General features: G+C 39.8%; 1 protein-coding gene across 2 annotated transcripts in view; it reads left to right on the top strand.

Moving 5' to 3' along the window:
- CSMD1 (CUB and Sushi multiple domains 1) overlaps positions 1-19,353 on the top strand; it is a 1,746,885-nt gene that overhangs the window by 1,611,519 nt on the left and 116,013 nt on the right. For both annotated transcript variants that reach the window (XM_049704254.1, XM_049704253.1), the window contains exons 42-45: positions 7,707-7,895; positions 15,841-16,018; positions 17,973-18,118; positions 18,904-18,984. In XM_049704254.1, the coding sequence (XP_049560211.1) occupies positions 7,707-7,895; positions 15,841-16,018; positions 17,973-18,118; positions 18,904-18,984 (594 nt within the window). The remainder of the gene's footprint in view (positions 1-7,706; positions 7,896-15,840; positions 16,019-17,972; positions 18,119-18,903; positions 18,985-19,353) is intronic.

Genomic DNA, 19,353 nt, shown 5'->3' with positions numbered 1-19,353 from the left:
TGATTGTGTAAGCACACTCACTGTTCCTTACAGGTACGACCATAATTTATACATGAAATTGACACGCCTCTAAGACTGTCGCTCTTTTTCCTTCTAACGTGATATTCTGAGTCATTGAGGAATAAAGGCGGGGAGATTCCTCTGTCCTTTTCCACCATCTGCATGAGTGAATCAGGCTCTCAACATGAGGCTCTTTATAAAGCAGCCTATTTCACATAAAAATGCTTAAAACAGTGGGTAAGACATAGTTGTATCAATTCTCATCCCCTCCAGGGTGTCTTTTTTCAGGATGGAAAAGTGCCTACAATGTGGTTCATGGACTAGACTCTTGGAGACTAGGGTCCAAATCTTAAAAGTTGTCCAGTTTCCTCCCTGCAGGTCGTGTGGATTTGCTTTTCCTTTTATGGGTTTGCTGAAAGTAAAAGTAACAATCTCAACCACTTTCTGCCTTAAGAGAGCTATTCCTCTGAACCAAAGGCACACCTGGACGGGTATGTCAGTGGATGTGTCTCCTGGGTGACGGCGCCTTCAGGTGTCCACATCCCAGTTGAGATGTGCCGTGTGCTTCTTCATCAGTCCTCCCCAAGCTCCTGATGCAGTGAAGGGATTCTGAGTCTGATGTGTGAGTCTGTAATCTTAGTGAGTCCAACAATTCCTTTGCTTCGAAATAAAAGGTTCTCCACCAGGTAAAGGCTATTGTGTAAAAGGATTCCTGGGCACTTAATCCTTGGTTGGTCAAAGCACAAGACACAATTGTAGTTGCAACTGTGAACAAGCAATTTGGTGAACCGTCCTGCAGGGGAGCCTTTGGGCAGTGGGAAAGGCATGGGTTTGGCTGCAGCCTTAATGTAGGTGGATGTCATCAGTAGGTTCTGGAATCAAGGTGTTCACATAAGGAACACAGAACATTTAGGTGGACAATCGTTACAAAGGGAGGTGATGTGTTATCCTAGCCATGATAACAGCCACTTTGGGAAACTGGTGAGTTTGTGTATGTGTGCCTTTGAGAAATTCCGTTGACTACAACACGAGCCTTAGCCACTTCTATGACCAGATTAATCTTTTCATTGAGAGGAAGCCGAGGACTTGAAAAGGGCTTGGAGGTCATATTCAGCGTAGATGTTGATGCAGACTGCAGTCTCTTCTCCCTGTAAGGAGGCTGTTTTCTTAAAGTATTTCACACAATCCCCGTATTAGAAGTTGCTTCTCCCCGCTGGTCTGCCCCCATCTGATAAGTGGCTCAAGAGCTCCTCCTGGAGTGAGGGAATTTCATCACAGAAACCAGACATTTCTTACAGTCAAGACTTAACCTTGCTGAACTGATATATACAAACCATGTTCATTGCGTTTATTATCTCTGTTAATTCTTGTGAATAAGATAGGTATCTTCATTCTCCTTTCATAAATGAAGAAATGAGCCTCTGGAGTGGAAGTGGTTTGGTCAGCATCCCAGATCCATTAGATGAGAGACCCAGGTCCAGCTCAAGTCCCTGGGCTCCCTTCTAGCACATCCCAGGGCCTCTACTATTTTACAAAACGACCTCCAGGCTCTTGTACGTGCTTCAAAACCTATTTCTCTGTTGGTTGATGATTCCCTTTCTAATTCAACTTTTCAGTGATAGATCTGACAACAGATCTTGTAGAACAACTGGATAACACCTCAAAAAGTCTTTAGGAGTTGTCAAACATGGAAATATATGAAAATATATGAAATATATGAAGGACTCTATGTCCTTCAGTTGAAACAGAATTTGTTTGAAAATGGTGATTTTTACTTCTCTTTATGCTAGAAGTGGCTTCCTTATCAAATTCCAGTGAAGTGGTCTTTTCTTTTTCTCTCTTAATTGTTTTTTTTTCTCAAATTAAAATGTGTTATATTATTAAAGTGAGTGAATGGGAATTAATGACCATGAGTGATGAGTACAGAAGAACAAAACTGTGCTTAGATGAGGGTCTGACACTTGGTTGAGCGATTCTTCACTCTCAAACCCAGAGGTCACATTAATTAAAGTCCCACCTCTGAAACCAGGTGTATGGACACATCACAGATATTCAGAGGTACATGGACATCGACAATGCAGGTAATAAAAAATCTACTGCACCTGTGCTAAGCAGCACACAATGGGAATCCTTCCAAAACTCATCTATTTTTTGCATACTAAAGAATTATTTTTATTACTTCTTTTTAGTTACTTTAATTCAGACACCTAATAGTCCTGTAGATCAATGCATGTATCACTGTGTAAGTGACCATGAGTCAAACTTTGGGAAGACATTTTTTATAAAAAGAGAATGTGACTTATGACTTAGTTGAAAATTTGGGAATATTGATATTGATATTTAAATAGTGAAGGACTCCATTAAATAAGAGATTTAGAACAAAGACCTAAAAATAGTGTCACTGATATTTATACTTAGTATATAATTCACAATTGAAAACAAGTTTAATTGGGATTGTAAATTCTTAAGAAAACTCTGAAATGAGCTGTGGGTTTTGTATTACGTCTTGTGCCTGGCAGATGTGATTTATGTGATAAAGAATGGGTCCTGGCTTTTAAAAACATGTCGCTGTCCATTTGCACACATGTCCTAATGCCTCTCCTGTGGCTTGGCACATTTCACTACTAGGTTCTCCCCTTGTAAAAGCTGTAGACCATGAACAGGGGCACGGGCTCTGGGAGGACGGCCTCTGGAGCTCCTCTCCTGGAGCTCCCCACCTTATCTCAGAGAACTGACTTCCTTCTGTCCTTGGGCCCTTCCTGTTCCCTCTGCTGAAGAGTCTCCCTTTCTTGGGCATTGCCTGACTTGCATCTTCTCCCCACGCAGATCTCAATTTCAGCATTAATTGTTCAAGGAAGCAGTTTTTGATCACCCTCACTTACTTTCATCCTGGGCTTTTTTCCCCTTTATTTCAGTCCTTGTTTATTTTTTTAATAATAGTTTACACAACTTACAATTGTACAATTGTTTTACATAATTACCAACGTATTGATTTATTTGTGTCTGTTTCCCTAAATAGAATGTAAGTTTCATGAGAGCAGGACCCATTTCTGTCTAGTTTCCATTTGTAACTAGTATTTATAACCTAGTAGACACTCAATACATGATTTTTATCTTACTCAATAAATGAATAGGTAATAAAAACTATAGTCCTGCCTACCTGGGCTGGCATTCTCTCTCTCTCTTTTATCCTTTAATTCCTATACAGGACAACTGCATTAGTGCCATTAAAAAAAGAAAGAAAAAACATTTTTTCTTTTAATCAAGGGTAACATAGAGCTGTTGGACTTAGAAAGGCAACCCTGAAATTTCTATCTCAGTCCCTTTCACAGAGTTTAGATGACGGGTAGAAATAGGCTGGTTTTATAAATCCCTAAAGAGACCTTGAATGCCGGTCTTAAATTATGCCACAAACCACATAACACATGTAGGGAAATGCATTGTGTGACATATTATTAGTGTGTGTGATGAACGTGTGGAGCATGTGTGTGTGGGTCTGTCCTAAATGCTGTTTCACGTGACTGATCATCAGGAATCTCTGTTACCGTTACCTCCTTTATAATGTACTGTGATAATTGGTTCTTGTATTGATACCCTAAGGGCACCGCTAGAGCATGAACAGAATCTTTCAGGGAGGGCAGGGTGATGTGGAACATGGTTTAATTTGATTTTCGTCCCATGGAAACTGGCAATCCGTTTTTGATTTTACTTTTTAAGTTTTATCATTAGCAGCTATATTTGATGTATTAGAGGCCTCATTTCTCCAACAGGACTTATTGTATTTCAAGCAAAACAAGAATGAGAACAAGCGGCTGATTTCAGTTGAAAAGAGTATGATAAAGGAGGAAACTGGCTAATAGTTGAAGTGCAGCATGGGAGTCTCTGTTCTTTTTCTGAGCACAGGTCTATAAGGGGACTTTAACTCAAACAGCAATATTGCGAGGAGGGAAACCGTGCACTGTGGATATTTACCAGGCCTGGCTTTCAGGAAAAGGCTGCTTCATGGCCTTCCGAGTGGGGTGGTCCTTGGGAGAGGCAGGCAGCCTTGCTGTGTGATTGCCAAGTGGGCCAGGGAGAGAGGCACATTATGGGGAAGGAGGAGACAGGTGTGTGTGTGTGGGGGGGGGGTGTGCGTGTGTGCGTGCGTGGGTGTGCATGCGTGTGTGGCTATGAGTTAGTATGGAGGGTACAGGGCCTCCCTTAGAGAGAGGCTCCCCACTCCCACCCTGAGGGATCTTCTACCTCCAGGTTCTACTTGGTTCTGGACCCTGGAGGAGCCAGTGCCAGGAACTATGTCAAGATGCTCCCAGACCTTGGCCACCGCTGCATCCTCTGCTTTCTGCTTTCTTGCTCCCAATCACTCTTCAACTGCTTATCTGACTCTTGTCCAGAGACGTATACAATTGCAAATATAAGATACTGAAATTAAGGAATTTTTAACCTGCTAACTATAGTCAGGGTTTAACTGTAGTATCTTGCTGTGAGCTGTGCAGTATCTTTATTGAAAATATAAATGAATAAATATATATATACATATATGACTGCATATATCTATATGTATATGTGTGTATTTCTGTGGCTATTGGAAGATATGACATTACAACATCTTACCTCTTCAGTATTTATGAGTCAAAATATAATTTATTTGTTTAGACATTTAGATTACTATAGTGTAAGTAATGATGCAATGAACATATTTAAAGATTTGGCTTTTTATTTGAAATTATTTTCATGGTAGAGATTTCTGTAAATGGTATTACTAGGTTAAATGTTTAAAAAACTGATTCTTTATGGCTCTGTTCAAATTGCTTTCCCAAAATTTTATGGCAAATCACATTGCCATAAATGATTTACCCAGTTGACTCATTGGCATTGCATATTGTTACTTTAAAGAGAAAAATACCATTTCAGTAGTTTATTCATTAAGAAAAAGCTATTAATAGTAGTCCTCTATAGCAAATGTTTAACATTTGGCAAATGTTAATTAAGAGAAACCCCAAACGCCAAACAGCAACTACGTTGATCTCTCACATTGCAAGTGCGCTTGTAATACGACCTGGTTGGTATCTTTCCATGTGGCCCCAGGAGTATCTTTATGGAACTATCCAATCCTTGTACCATGAAAAGAGGCCAGTTCATAGTCTAACCCTTACCTGCCCGTGAAGTCTAACCTGAGAGTTTCCAAGCCACGTACTCCATGTGTTCCAGTCTTAACAATCTGCTTAAATAGTGCTCCATTGCACACACGTTCACATGTCCATCAGCTATCACACAGGCTACGATGTTGTCCCTTTCATCTTATTACCAGCATCCTCTTTCACCCCCTCTTTATTCCAGGTTCTAAGTACAGAAACATTAAGTCTAAAACTCTGGGAAATGCCTGGCACAAATCATAGACCATATAATTTTTCAGGATTTATTTAAACTCACCAATGGTGATCACCTGGTTAAACTAATTATATATACAATGAAAATGTTTATTTTACTTTATTCGCCACGTGAAGGACCTCCATGGCAGTCACTTGCATCCTTTACATTATTATTCCATTTTCAGTTGACTGTGAGAACAATGGTGCCGGGATCGTGCACGGGTCTGTTTGCAGCAGGAATGCATCACAGGGAGAAGCTGAACTGCAGTTCCTCCTGTGTTGGTTCTTCATAGAGTGGCTTTATTACTGTGTCAGTAGTGAGCTCCCAGCCCCTTTATGTATAAGAGCAGAGTCTAAACACTAGATGATCCTTAAAAAACTAAAAATAGAATTACCATATGATCTAGCAATCCCACTCCTGGGCATATACCCAGAGAAAACCATAATTCAAAAAGACACATGCACCCCAATGTTCATTGCAGCACTATTTACAATAGCCAGGTCATGGAAGCAACCTAAATGCCCATCGACAGACGAATGGATAAAGAAGATGTGGTATGTATATACAATGGAATATTACCCAGCCATAAAAAGGAATGAAATTGGGTCATTTGTTGAGACGTGGATGGATCTAGAGACTGTCATACAGAGTGAAGTAAGTCAGAAAGAGAAAAACAAATACCGTATATTAACGCATATATGTGGAACCTAGAAAAATGGTACAGATGAACTGGTTTGCGGGGCAGAAATTGAGACACAGATGTAGAGAACAAACGTATGGACACCAAGGGGGGAAGCGGGGGGGTGGGGTGATGGTGTGATGAATTGGGTGATTGGGATTGACATGTATACGCTGATGTGTATGAGATTGATGCCTAATGAGCACCGGCTGTATAAAAAAATAAAATTAAATTAAAAATAAATAAAATAAATAAACACTAGATGATGACCTGGTGAGATTCCACTTCTCTGAAGTACGCATGACCCTCCTACCAGAGCAGGTAAGAAGGTGTTGACAAGGCGGCTGATTTAGCTTTAAGATTCGATATTGTTACCAAACTAAGGTTTGGCTGCTCGCCACTCAGAGGCCAATAATCAAGAGGCAAGTGTCAGTAGAAAGGAAAGGTGCTTTAATCAGAGAAGCTGGCAATCTGGGGAGAAGGTGGACTCGTGTCCCAAGACCAACTCCCAAGATTCTGCTCCGTCATAACAGTTTTTAAAGGGAAAAGGGCGGAGGGAGAATCTCAGTGAGTCATCAGGCAGGAGGTTGGGTTCTGCATCACTGTCCATTACGTGCAGACCAGCTGACTCTCTCTTCAGATGTTTTCTCGTCTGCATGACCTGCCTGCAGGATTGCTAAGGGGGCTCTTGGGGTGTGGAGAGTTAGTCATTCTTTAACTGCTTAATTCCTCATTCTTACCTGTTTTAATCTAGGAAAAGAATCAACAGGTTAGGCAAGGCATGGTGTGCATGCATGAGAGCGTAAGTCAGGAGTTATGTTCAGTTGCTTAGTGATCTCATTCCTATAATCAGGTTAGAGGGGAACAGAAATGAGCAAACAGGAAAGGGGCAGAAGAGCTGCTTTCAATATCAGGAGATTACACCTAATTATGCATTTGTTAACTCTCATTGATTTATGTGTACATTTCTGAATTACACAGTCTGCAAACATTTACTATCCACCAACCTACCTAGAGTTTATTTTAGGGAACACAAAAGACTTAGTGATATAGTGATAAACCACAATAAACAATGTATTATAAAGAGATTGTACTGATAGATCATAATGGCTAGCGTAATGATTCTACACTTCCTTTTAAGGAGAAAGTTAAGAAAACGAAATGGATTTCTTTATTTTATTTGCACTGAACATTAACTGAACTCAACAAAACAACAACCTGTTTCCTAATTAGAAACACTTAGAAAGGAGTGCTAGGATAGTTTTCTTTTAAATTAGAAGAAAACCGTTTAGGTCCGTGTTCACCTGATGTTCTTTACAAAGGCATTTTTTATTATCATCTATATTTCTTTTTTTCATTAAATTCCCCACATACATTTTTTTTCTAAGGTAAGCATTGTCAAATTTATTTTTGGTATGGGCTATGTAACTTCTAAAGCATACAGTAAGTGTTCATTAAATGCAAATTGTATAATTCTACTACTAATAATAATTACTGTTTTAACTTAGGATGGTAATGGGGAACTTAGTAAAGGCCTTGTTTAAAACTCATGTCTAAAAAGTTCACTCTAAGAAGCTGCACGCCATCATATCCCTCCTCTAATTCCAGACTAATTGCACTTGCTATTCCTGAGCTGGGCTCTGTCTGTCTGTTCCAGCCTATGGATTACAGAACTGCCCAGACCCGCCGCCTTTTCAGAATGGGTATATGATCAACTCGGACTACAGTGTGGGGCAGTCGGTATCTTTTGAGTGTTATCCTGGGTACATTTTAATCGGCCACCGAGTCCTCACCTGTCAGCATGGGATCAACAGGAACTGGAACTACCCTTTTCCAAGGTGTGATGGTAGGTTAATCACTTTTCTTGGAAACAATTTAAGTTTTCATGTGTATAATGGTGCCTGAAATATTAAGTGAATGTATTTGAGAATTCATTAATTTGTTCAACAAATTTTTATTGGCAATCTATTATGTTAAACTCATTCTACTTAGTATTTCAGGAATGTATCATATGCCAGTAAGGTAAAAAAAAAAAGAATAGGTCTTGCCCTCAAGGAAACTACAAGGGTAACAGAACAATAAACATGAATATTTATTATGCAAAATCAGGCACAAAGAGCATTTTGATGAGTTACAAATACAGAAGATGGTGTTTGCTTGGGAAATCTTTATGACTAGAGCAGTGCTTAGTTTTACAGTAGTTCTACCAAATTGCTGGATTAGAGGGGAAAAGAGTACTCTATTTCACCCTAGATATTTTCTATTGTTTAACTTTTGTAATAATCATATATTGATTTTGTATTTCAGAAAACTGACTTTATTTTTGTAGTTGGCCTTGAAGGACACGTACTATTTTGCTACTCAGAGATAGAGACCATCTCAGATAGAAGCAGTAGTGTGAGCAAAGACATAGTGCAGGAGCAACCTTAGGAAAAAATTAAGTAGGGTCCTTTACTGGTGCATGAAGATCAGATCTGGTTTCAGTGAATATCCCTAGTCTGAGCAGAAATCACTTCTTTAAAGCTCCTGTTTGGCTGTCTAATTTTTATGATGACTCTGAAATTTTTACAATATTAAGTTAAATAGATCAAGTACTTTGTTTATGAAGAAAGCATATGAAATAGAAAAGTTACCATAAACCTAATGTTCTAACATTATAAATACAGTACCTCTGAATGAAAAAATAATGAAGTTACCAACTTTTGAAATGCTAAATACTTATACCCCAGGGGCAAAAAGGGGAAGGCATCTGTCTGTTTTGAATTTCTACTGAAGAAGTAAAAAAAATAAAAGCAACTTGGTAGACTTTTTAAATCATATTTTTCACCTGTACTTTTCCATTCTTTGTCATTATATAAACAGCTATAAAAGAAAAACATTCACTGTATTTTTTTTAAAAATAGTTATTTTAGTTGACTACAAATTTAATAACATAAAATAGCATTTTAAATTATTTTCTAAAACTAAGAATAGGAGTAGCATATCTGGTATTTTTTATTAACACACTTTAGAAACTTTTTGTACTAATCACCATTTAAAAATTCATATATTTATATATATAAATTACTTTGAATTGTCAGGATTGAAAGCCCTTTTTACTTGCAATTTTTGCCGGAATCCTTTGAATTCATATGTAAATAGGAGACTCCTTGGCTCGATATAAAAAAATAGAATTATGTATTTAATTAGATTACATTGCTTTTTCAAATCCAGCTTTCCAACATGGAAATAATTGCTGGCTTAGAATTATTTTGTCAGTGTGAAGATAACAAGATACATCTTTTTGGATGATATATGATGTATAATGCTACCCAGAGTTGGCCAAACCATGAAGCTAAAATCCTCCAGACATCCAAGACAGCCCAAGACTCCTGGTACCTCGTGAAAGTTCCAGGACTGCCCCCAAGCCACCCTGAAGCGTGGCTAATTTACGAGTAGGACTCACAGAACTCAATAAGCTATTATACTCAAGACTGTCGTTTATAACAGGAAAAAGACATTAAAATCATCCAAGAGAGTGATGCACAGGGTGGAATGTAGGGGGTGCCTCACCCTCAGAAATGACTTGTGACAATATGCATGGAGAACGTCCGCCCTGGGCAGCTCAGCTGAGCCTTAGTGCCCAGAGTTTTTATTGGGTCTCCTTCATGTAGGCATCACTGATGATTGCTTATCTAGTGGTTGATAATCAGTTTCCAGACCAGCTGATATCCTGTGACCCAAAGGCCCCACCCTAAATCGCAGGGCTGGACTTTCTGGCAGGCCAGCCCCATCCTAAGACTAAGGGATGTGGCCAGGCCCCCAGGAGAAACAAAGACACTCCTATCAGGTATGGCAAAAAATTAACTCCCAGAATCCAGGGCAAATGCCAGACCTTTCTTTAGGTAAGGTCAGATTCTTTACTACTAGATACTTTTGCCATTATGTGTCTCTTCATACCTATAATGTCATAGACAGAATAAAAAATCAAAACATAAGATCCATGTAAAATTCTTATATTGTAAAGCAAGTGTTCCAAGATGTTTTTAATGTCTTCCATATTAGATTAAATTCTAAAAAAATAACTGGGGGGTGTTATTTTAAAACAAAAGTTATTTTATCTAGAAAAGGTTGCATTTCCAAAAAGTTAAATAAAAAAGTGTCCTATTTCCTGAGAATGGTGGGCTGTTCAGATGCCTATCAGGATTCAAGTAAACTACAGTTAGGCCCCTCACGGGACACCAGCAGACGCTCTGATTATCCAATATCCTCACCTAAAATGTATCCTATTAACACAGAGTGGTTTATCATTTCAGTTTTATGCTTGGTATACAGGGCAAGTGTACTGAAAAACACTCTTCAAAGGTCCAGCCCTGTAGACTTCAGAAGAATCTTAGGAAAAAAAAAAAAAAAAGATACTTTGAACAAGTTCTGGACATCTTTATTAAAAACTGAGCAATTCAGACAATTAAGATCCAAGAATTTTAAATCTTAAGCCATCAAGCTTCACAAGTGTGTATTAAATTGGTTTGTATGAATATGCTGCTAATTTGCATAAGAATCTGTTATGTAAAATTAGTATATTCTGAATTTATCTGAAAAAAATCTGGACTACAAGTGTGATCTTATTATAATAAATAAATGAAAGTATATCTCTGAAAGTGACCTGAGAAATTTAAGCCATTATTTTTACTGTAACTTAAGAAGTCTCAATTTTTAAAAATGGGTTAAAATATGGTTAAGAAGGCTGTGGCTTATTAATTTACTAAATGTTTTCATAATTAAATATGCATCTACACTTAGACATATAGTGCAAAATTTAAAGTATTTTGTTGACCTAATTAATTCTTTAACACTGAAATATTTATGTAGATATACTTCTAAGGTCTTTTTAAAAAGTTTTAACATGGTGGTAATAATCCACATCTGCTGAGACATTCAGCTGATGCCTCACCTGCATCATATTCAGTATATCTAAGCTGTCTCTAGAACTTGATGGAAATAGACAGCTTAATCATTTGTATGTACTTATTTTCCTCTGGAGAAATACATATAGAAATAACTTGAGGACTTTGATTGGCTATGCTTCTCACAGCAATCCTTCCTCCCAAACTAAGCTTTTTATTCTTAACATAGATGTATGTGTAAAGAGTTACATGCAGTACTCGCACTTCTGACACTTCTGGCCACCAGTGTGTGAGCTCTTCCTAAGCAAGCAATTCTGTGACACCAGATGGATGTCCTACACGGGAACTCAGTTCTGATGCTGTCTCCCTGGTGACGGCTTCAGATCCCCAGGTTAGACTCAGTCCCACAAGACTGCCCCCCGTCCCTGTCCCAACTTCAGATGCAAATCCAGGTTGTCACCTGTACTTCTGATAGACTGCAGATTCCCATAGTTCCCTCCTCCTGTTGGATTAATTGGCTGGAGCCACTGAACATTTTACTTACTAGGTAACTAATTATCAATACCAAGGATATAGCCCGGGAGCAGCCAGGTGGAAGAGATGAGGGGCCTGCAGCCCTGTCCAGGTGCTCCGTCCCACCTCCCACAGCTCCACCCTCCACCAACCGGAACCTCTCTGGACCACCCCTCCTTTCTTTTCTCTAAAGGAGGATTCATCACATAGGCACGATTGATTAAATCCTGGGCCCTTAGGTTGGAGATTAAGTCGACCCCCCCTTCCTCTTTCCTTCCCAGAGGTGGAGGTGGGGCTGAACCTCCAGTCACAGGTTGGTTCCCCGGGCAACCAGCCCCCAGGCTTCAGGGCTTTCCAACTCACCGCATTAACATAAACTCAGGTGTGGCTGGAAGGGGCCTGTTATGAATAATAAAAGACAGTTTGATCTTCATCACTTTGGAAATTCTGAGGGTTTTAGGAGTTCTGTGCCAAGAACAGGGAAGAAGGCCAGAACTGCATGTATTTCTTCTTATAAGTTGTGCTGCCTCAGTGTATGCTCATGGATACATAGACGGATACGTGTGTGTTGACTCTGGCCCCTGGGGTGGAGGCGAGTGCGGCATCTGTATCACTCCCAGTTGCGGAGTGCAGTGCACAATACCCCGATGGTCTCTCTCCTGGCTGCTGGGTTGCCTGCCCCTCCCGCTGGGACCAGGCTGCTTGGCAGATAGGTGGTTGGCTGTGGTACAGGGACCCCTCCAGTGACTGGATGCTCCACCCCGGGGTTGTGATTCATCTCCACTGGAGGGTCGTCTTTGAATCTCACCGTCAGGGAGAGCATGGGGGTGGATGCATTTCATGTGGGCTAGATCACAGGTTCACTATTGCTTCAGAGTTCACCTGAGATGCTGCTCACACATGGAACTCAAAATACACCTTTGGTGCCACGAAGGTGAGGGGAAAGCCTCTGGGAAGAGATCCTGGACAGGCCAGAGAAAATGGAGATGCAGCTTTGACTCACTGTTGTAGGGCCGTACGTTTTCTCACTACAGGCCACACAGCAGGATTTTGCCTGGAGAAAACGTTATGTGTGCATTGACAGTATTATTACCCAAGTTGAATGTTATACTTATTTAGCTTTTAACATCTTTCCTCATCACTACATGGTGTGCAGTGAGGTCTGCAAGGGCAGGGATGGGGTGTCTGTGGGTCTTTGCTGTATCCCCAGCTCCAGCCCCACTGTCTGGTACATAATAGACTCTCAATAAACACTCATTGAATACATGAGTGAAAGGATTTGGTATTTGAATATCATAGGTAAATCATGGCAAATATATTAAGTGACATAATGTCAGAATGTGTTTTACCAAGAAAATAACCATATCATTTATTTTGACCTTTAAGAGGTGGGCACCGTGCTTTTTGTTTGTTTGTTGTTTTGTTTTCTTCCCCCCAATGGGAAGAGTACTACTCCAAATAGTGTGGTTTTAGATGCAAATTAAGGAGTCAGAATGCTAAAGGGAAACCTTAGAGTTATAAATCAATACCAAATGATTAACCTCAAGTCACACATCAGGTAGGTCAGCCCAATGGCTTCAACACATTTTTTTTTTAACATCTTTATTGGAGTATAATTGCTTTACAATGGTGTGTTAGTTTCTGCTGTATAACAAAGTGAATCAGCTATACGTGTGCATCTATCCCCATATCTCCACCCTCATGCATCTCCCTCCCACCCTTCCTATCCCACCCCTTTAGGTGGTCACAAAGAACTGAGCTGATCTCCCTGTGCTATGCGGCTGCTTCCCACTAGCTATCTGTTTTACATTTGGTAGTGTATATATGTCCATGCCACTCTCTCACTTCATCCCAGCTTACCCTTCCCCCTCCCCGTGTCCTCAAGTCCATTCTCTACGTCTGCATCTTTATTCCTGTCCTGCCCCTAGGTTCTTCAGAACCATTATTTTTTTAGATTCCATATATACGTGTTAGCATATGGTATTTGTTTTTTTCTTTTTGACTTACTTCATTCTGTATGACAGACTCTAGGTCCATCCACCTCACTACAAATAACTCAATTTCATTTCTTTTTATGGCTGAGTAATATTCCATTGTATGTGTGTGCCACATCTCCTTTATCCATTCATCTGTCAGTGGACACTTAGGTTGCTTCCATGTCTGCCTATTGTAAATAGAGCTGCAATGAACATTGTGGTACATGACTCTTTTTGAATTATGATTTTCTCAGGGTATATGCCCAGTAGTGAGATTGCTGGGTCGTATGGTAGTTCTATTTTTAGTTTTTTGAGGAGCGTCCATACTGTTCTCCACAGTGGCTGTATCAATTTACATTCCCACCAACAGTGCAAGAGGGTTCCCTTTTCTCCACACCCTCTCCAGCATTTGTTGTTTGTAGATTTTTAAATGATGGCCATTCTGACTGGTGTGAGGTGATACCTCATTGTAGTTTTGATTTGCATTTCTCTAATGATTAGTGACATTGAGCATCCTTTCATGTGTTTGTTGGCCATCTGTATGTCTTCTTTGGAGAAATGTCTATTTAGGTCTTCTGCCCATTTTTGGATTGGGTTGTTTGTTTTTTGGATATTGAGGTGCATGAGCTGCTTGTATATTTTGGAGATTAATCCTTTGTCAGTTGCTTCGTTTGCAAATATTTTCTCCCATTCTGAGGGTTGTCTTTTCATCTTGTTTATGGTTTCCTTTGCTGTGCAAAAGCTTTTAAGTTTCATTAGGTCCCATTTGTTTATTTTTACTTTTATTTTCATTTCTCTAGGAGGTGGGTCAAAAAGGATGTTGCTGTCAACACACTTATTTTTAAAGTGTTTTCTATTCATTGTCTCACTCATTTTCAGTCTCTCAATTATTTGTTGTCCATGTTTATTGAGATCCGAGCCCAGCAATAGGATTAATGCAAGGAGGTTGGGTGGGGGTGGGGACACAGTCCCTGACTCCCACCTGCTGACATTAGTCTAATGGTGAAGAACAGCTGGCCGTGAACTGTAGACCATGGCCACTTGGAGCCCAAGCCACCAGGAGAGACTTTCAGGGGGTGGTGACATTTGAGTTTTGAAGGAAGATACCAGTTCACCGGGCAGCAAGGTAGGAGAAAAGCATGTGGGCTTTTCGTGCAGGTGGACAAGGGCATGACGTTTGCAGCTGAGAAAAAGTATGGCATCTTCAGGGTACACCGTAGCTTGTTGTGACTGCAACGTGGTTTCTGGCCCTATTTTAAAGATTATAAGTATCTGTATACTTTGTTTTGCTAGGTTACACGTCAAGGTCTGTCTGACTCCAAACCCCACTTATAATTATGCTATAAAACTTGTAAAATGTTTTCCACAGCCCCTTCTAATGAATTTACCCAAAACTCGGGCTGATTCAATCTACTTGACACTGGTACATTTTCTAACCCCTTTGAAATCAGGGTGCATCTGTATAGTTGATGTGTCATATAGTGCTTCATGGTATTTCATCAGTCATCATTTTGAATTGTTTTTGAACTTTTAATAAAAATGTATTTCAGCTTATTCACTCCACCTAAATTTTATGACTTTTGTGGCAAATATTTGAAAGCCTCGCAAGATTCCTGTCAGTAACAGACACTCTTATAGCATCTATTGGCTTTTAGTTTTACTTGTCTATGACTTTGATGTATTATTCTACAATCTAAATTAAAGAATACGTCTCAGATTTTCTGCTCATGTATGGTCATTTCATTTTTCCATAAAATAAAATAATTTCCATGGCAACAGTGATGATCCCTTTATTAAGTAAAATAAAAATGGACTCTTTGAGTATTGGGATTCTTCACATCATTGATAGCTGGTGAGATATGGGAGTGCTTCTATAAAATACCACTTACGTAATTTTATCTCATTTCTCCAGGTGTAGATCTGAGGAGAATTGATTATGTCTTTGTTTCAAGGCAAATAGACTTAGATGCTTCTCTTTTAGACAGTTTAAATAGGCTTTAGAAATCTCACTTGAAACAAAAAAAAAAATTGTCTTTCAGTTAAATATTTATGCATAATTTCAACATCCCTTTTGCATCAGATGGTCCAACGGATTATCATCTCAGTCACAGGAGACAGCTGACTAAGGATTTTTTCTTTCTTTTTAATTATGTGGAAATGACTTTATCCTAAGGGTATTTTGAATGTTTGGAGAATATATTAAATGAAACCTAGATAACGTAGCTAAGAAGTATAATTCTTCCAAGGTTTTAAGACTTTAGGGGGATTATTTTGACAAAGTAGTTCCTGAGAGATATTTCACAATTATTTCTTAGAAGGAAAATTTTGCCTGAGGGACCTTAGAGACTGAGAAACATTTCACTGTATCCTTTGTAAGTGGACTGTGTGGGCTTGATATTTCTTACTTCCTTCTCAGCTCCTTGCGGGTATAACGTGACATCTCAGAACGGGACCATCTATTCCCCTGGGTTTCCGGACGAGTACCCCATTCTGAAGGACTGTGTCTGGCTCATCATGGTGCCACCCGGTCATGGCGTCTACATCAACTTCACCTTGCTGCAGACTGAAGCTGTCAACGACTACATCGCTGTTTGGTATGAGAACCTTCCCTGAAACACCATCTGTCGTTGTGATAAACCATTCTTGTAACCACTGACGGGTCACTTAAATCTATTTAGAAATGGAGTAGTTAGGTAAATATCAAAAAGGAAAGTTACCAAGTAAATCTAGAGTTACAGAGAAGAAACCTTAGGTACTGTGTTTGAGTTTTACTACATGGTAGAGGTATTCAGGATTACTCTCGATATAGGAGACTATCCCATGATTATTTTATTTTTCATTTTTGTTTTCTGTTTCAATTTTTATTTATTTATTTTTTTGACTGCACCACGCAGCTTGTGGGATCTGAGTTCCCCAACCAGGGGTTGAGCCCGGGACCCTCAGCAGTGAAAGCACGGAGTCCTAACCACTGGACCACCAGGGAATTCCCTGTTTTATTTTTCATTTTTAAGTGTGATGGCTGTTTTTCCTGAAAAAAAAGCTGATAGGATCCTTTGCCATTATAAGAATTTGATGCTTCTAGAAATGATTGCAGAAATGATTACACACAGCTTTCTCTCCGTGCTTTATAAACCTTGCAGAACCGCCCTCCCATGTGCTGTGTAGGGGATACTAAATGGGGATGTAGCCCTGGCTCCCTGTCGAATGAGCCACGTGGTCTGGATAAGTGACTTAAACTCTCCTTGACTAAATGTTCCTATCTATGGGAATGACTATTCCTACCTTTGCATTTGGAGGTTAGAGTTTATGTGGGAAATGGGAATGACAATTTCTCTGTCAAACCATGGTAGAAAAAGTAGAGCGTACTGTCGGGGCATGACCCAGAGTTGAAGAGCCAGGATGTGCTTTTGGAAGAAACTGCCCTGAAAACTCAAGGAGTAATCACACTTAACAAGGTTGTGTGTGTGGTGTGTGTGTGTGTGTGTGTGTGTGTGTGTGTGTGTTGTGTGTGTGTGTTGGCAAAGTTGTCGTAAATGTAGTTGTTGTTCAGTTTATTGGAAAATCTGTAAGGCAAGAGAACAGGGAGAGTTGCAGGCGTTGGGAGACACCAGGTGTGTAGTGGCTGAAGTCTCCTGAGAGCCCAGAGAGAAGAGGTGACCTGGCCAGGTAAGCAGGGTGGACCATACAGAACCTCATAAATCATGTTAAGGGTTTCAGGCTTCATCCTAGAGCAACAAGGATTCACCTTAGGGTTATAAGAAGGAGAATTACAAGACCAGATCCTGGTTTCAGAATACGCAGTCTCATTGTGTGGGAAGCATGTCAGCTGGCCGAGAAGGGAGAAGAGTCCAAGAAGCCTTTGAGGCTGTAGAAATAAGCCTGACAGGGAGGGGCATCCCGGTCATGGGAATGAGGGGGAATGGACAACTTGAAAGGTTAAACTGACCACATGAAGCTGCCATTTCAGAAGCAAAGCAAAACAGACAACACCAAATGAAGATCCACACAATAATATCAGCAGGTCTGCTCGGATTAACTGGTAGATTTAGGAGGTAGCAGGAAAATCTTCATCAGGGAACAACAGCGGAATGAGCCCCTGTTGTCCGAATGTGCGTGAGACAGAGAGACTGGAGTCCCATCAACTGTGAATATTAAGTATCTTGATATTTCTAAACACGGTATCTAGAAGACAGCAATATTTTATTCAGTTTTTTAAAATATTTCAATTCAGTAGCAAGAGCTCCATAAATCTCACCTGTGATTAAAGAGACACTCTGAATTTAGACTTTAAAATGTGAGCATTTGAGAAGAAGCTGATAAATGGCATTGCCGTCACTAGAATAAATGTGACCTGGTCTCAGAAATGCCTCAGAAAAGGTCGGCTGTGGAAGGAACAAGTGAGCCCGAGCTTCTGGTTTGAAGACCAGACTTTGCAGATGGATCCTGGGGTCAGACCATCGTCTTTCACCGAGATGGAGCCCGACTGGTTGTTAATCTAAGCTGTAACTAGGAACTTTCTCCTCAGATGACTCCCCTTCTCTTTCCTAGGGATGGTCCCGATCAGAATTCGCCTCAGCTGGGAGTTTTCAGTGGAAACACAGCCCTGGAAACAGCGTACAGTTCCACCAATCAAGTCCTGCTGAAGTTTCACAGCGACTTTTCAAATGGAGGTTTCTTTGTCCTCAATTTTCATGGTCAGTGTACTTTCGCTCTGTTGATGAAGGCAAAGAATTCCAGTTGATTTTTCTCATAGCGTCGACATAAACCTTGTTTCCATCTAAGGTTCCTTGATTCTGCCAACCGAGAACCAATAGGATTTTCTCGCATTTCATGCCAGAGGTTCCCATGACCCTTTTTTCTTCCTGATGTATTTATTATTTCCCATCTCTTTTGTAGTAAGCTTGGATTTACTCCAAGATAAGTGTATTGTATGTGAAACTCTGATATGGAGACCACTGAAATACATTTAGCACCTTTCATAGATTTCCTCATCTCTGTCTTCAGATGAACCTCGATAGCAAATGTCATGTGATTGCAGAGGGAACAAAGCCAGTCTTTACTGATTTTGAGAATGAATGCTAAATAATTTAGGGAAAAAGATACCAGTCCCTCATCTCTCATGAGGCCTGCCACATGGACTTCCTCAGGACAAGAGACAGAGGAGGACCATGTCAGAGCCAGACATGGATGTGGAACCATTTCTCTTGCAGAATTCCAAATATATGTAAAGTGTTTTTCTTTAAACATTATAATATTTTAAATTTTATACTTTTTCCTTTCAATTTTAGATATTCCTTGATATTAAGTAATTCTGTAAGCATTTGAAGCTCAAGACTTTCGTAAAACTATGATTTACAAATACAGACATGTTCCTGTACCTAAGCATTACAACAACACAACGTAAGAGGAATGCTTTTTGTAAGATTTCTGTTTATTCAGCAAATGTAATTGCTCTTATTGTTTTTTATGAACCATGTAGCATTCCAGCTCAAGAAATGTCAGCCTCCCCCAGCAGTTCCACAGGCAGAAATGCTTACTGAGGATGAGGATTTTGAAATAGGTAATGTTTTCTTCATTACAACATCATTAGCTCAACCCACCTTTTTTACACCCACCCAACTGCAGTAGTCGGTCAAGTAAATGAGTATTTGTCAGAAATATTCCTCAAGCTTTGCTAGAGAGATATACACAGAGGTCATGCACTGAGTAAATATCTTTCTTTCTTCATCTCCATGATTTTCAGTGTTTTTTTTCCGTTTGAATTTTGCTTTTGTCATTTTGAGCACATTTTCCCCCTACATCACTCAGTAGTTTGCATTTTTCTCCTGAAAAGCAGTTTTCAGAGACAGACTTAAACAGATGTTGGTGTTTAGTTAGGGAACCATGTTCATGAACGAGAAGAAGAAAATCATTTGTAGCTAAAATAATG

This window comes from Orcinus orca, chromosome 21 (assembly GCF_937001465.1).
Source record: "Orcinus orca chromosome 21, mOrcOrc1.1, whole genome shotgun sequence".
Classification (NCBI taxonomy): Eukaryota; Metazoa; Chordata; class Mammalia; order Artiodactyla; family Delphinidae; genus Orcinus; species Orcinus orca.
The sequence above is the reverse complement of the archived record's forward strand: the minus strand, read 5'-3'. Positions and strand labels throughout refer to the sequence as shown.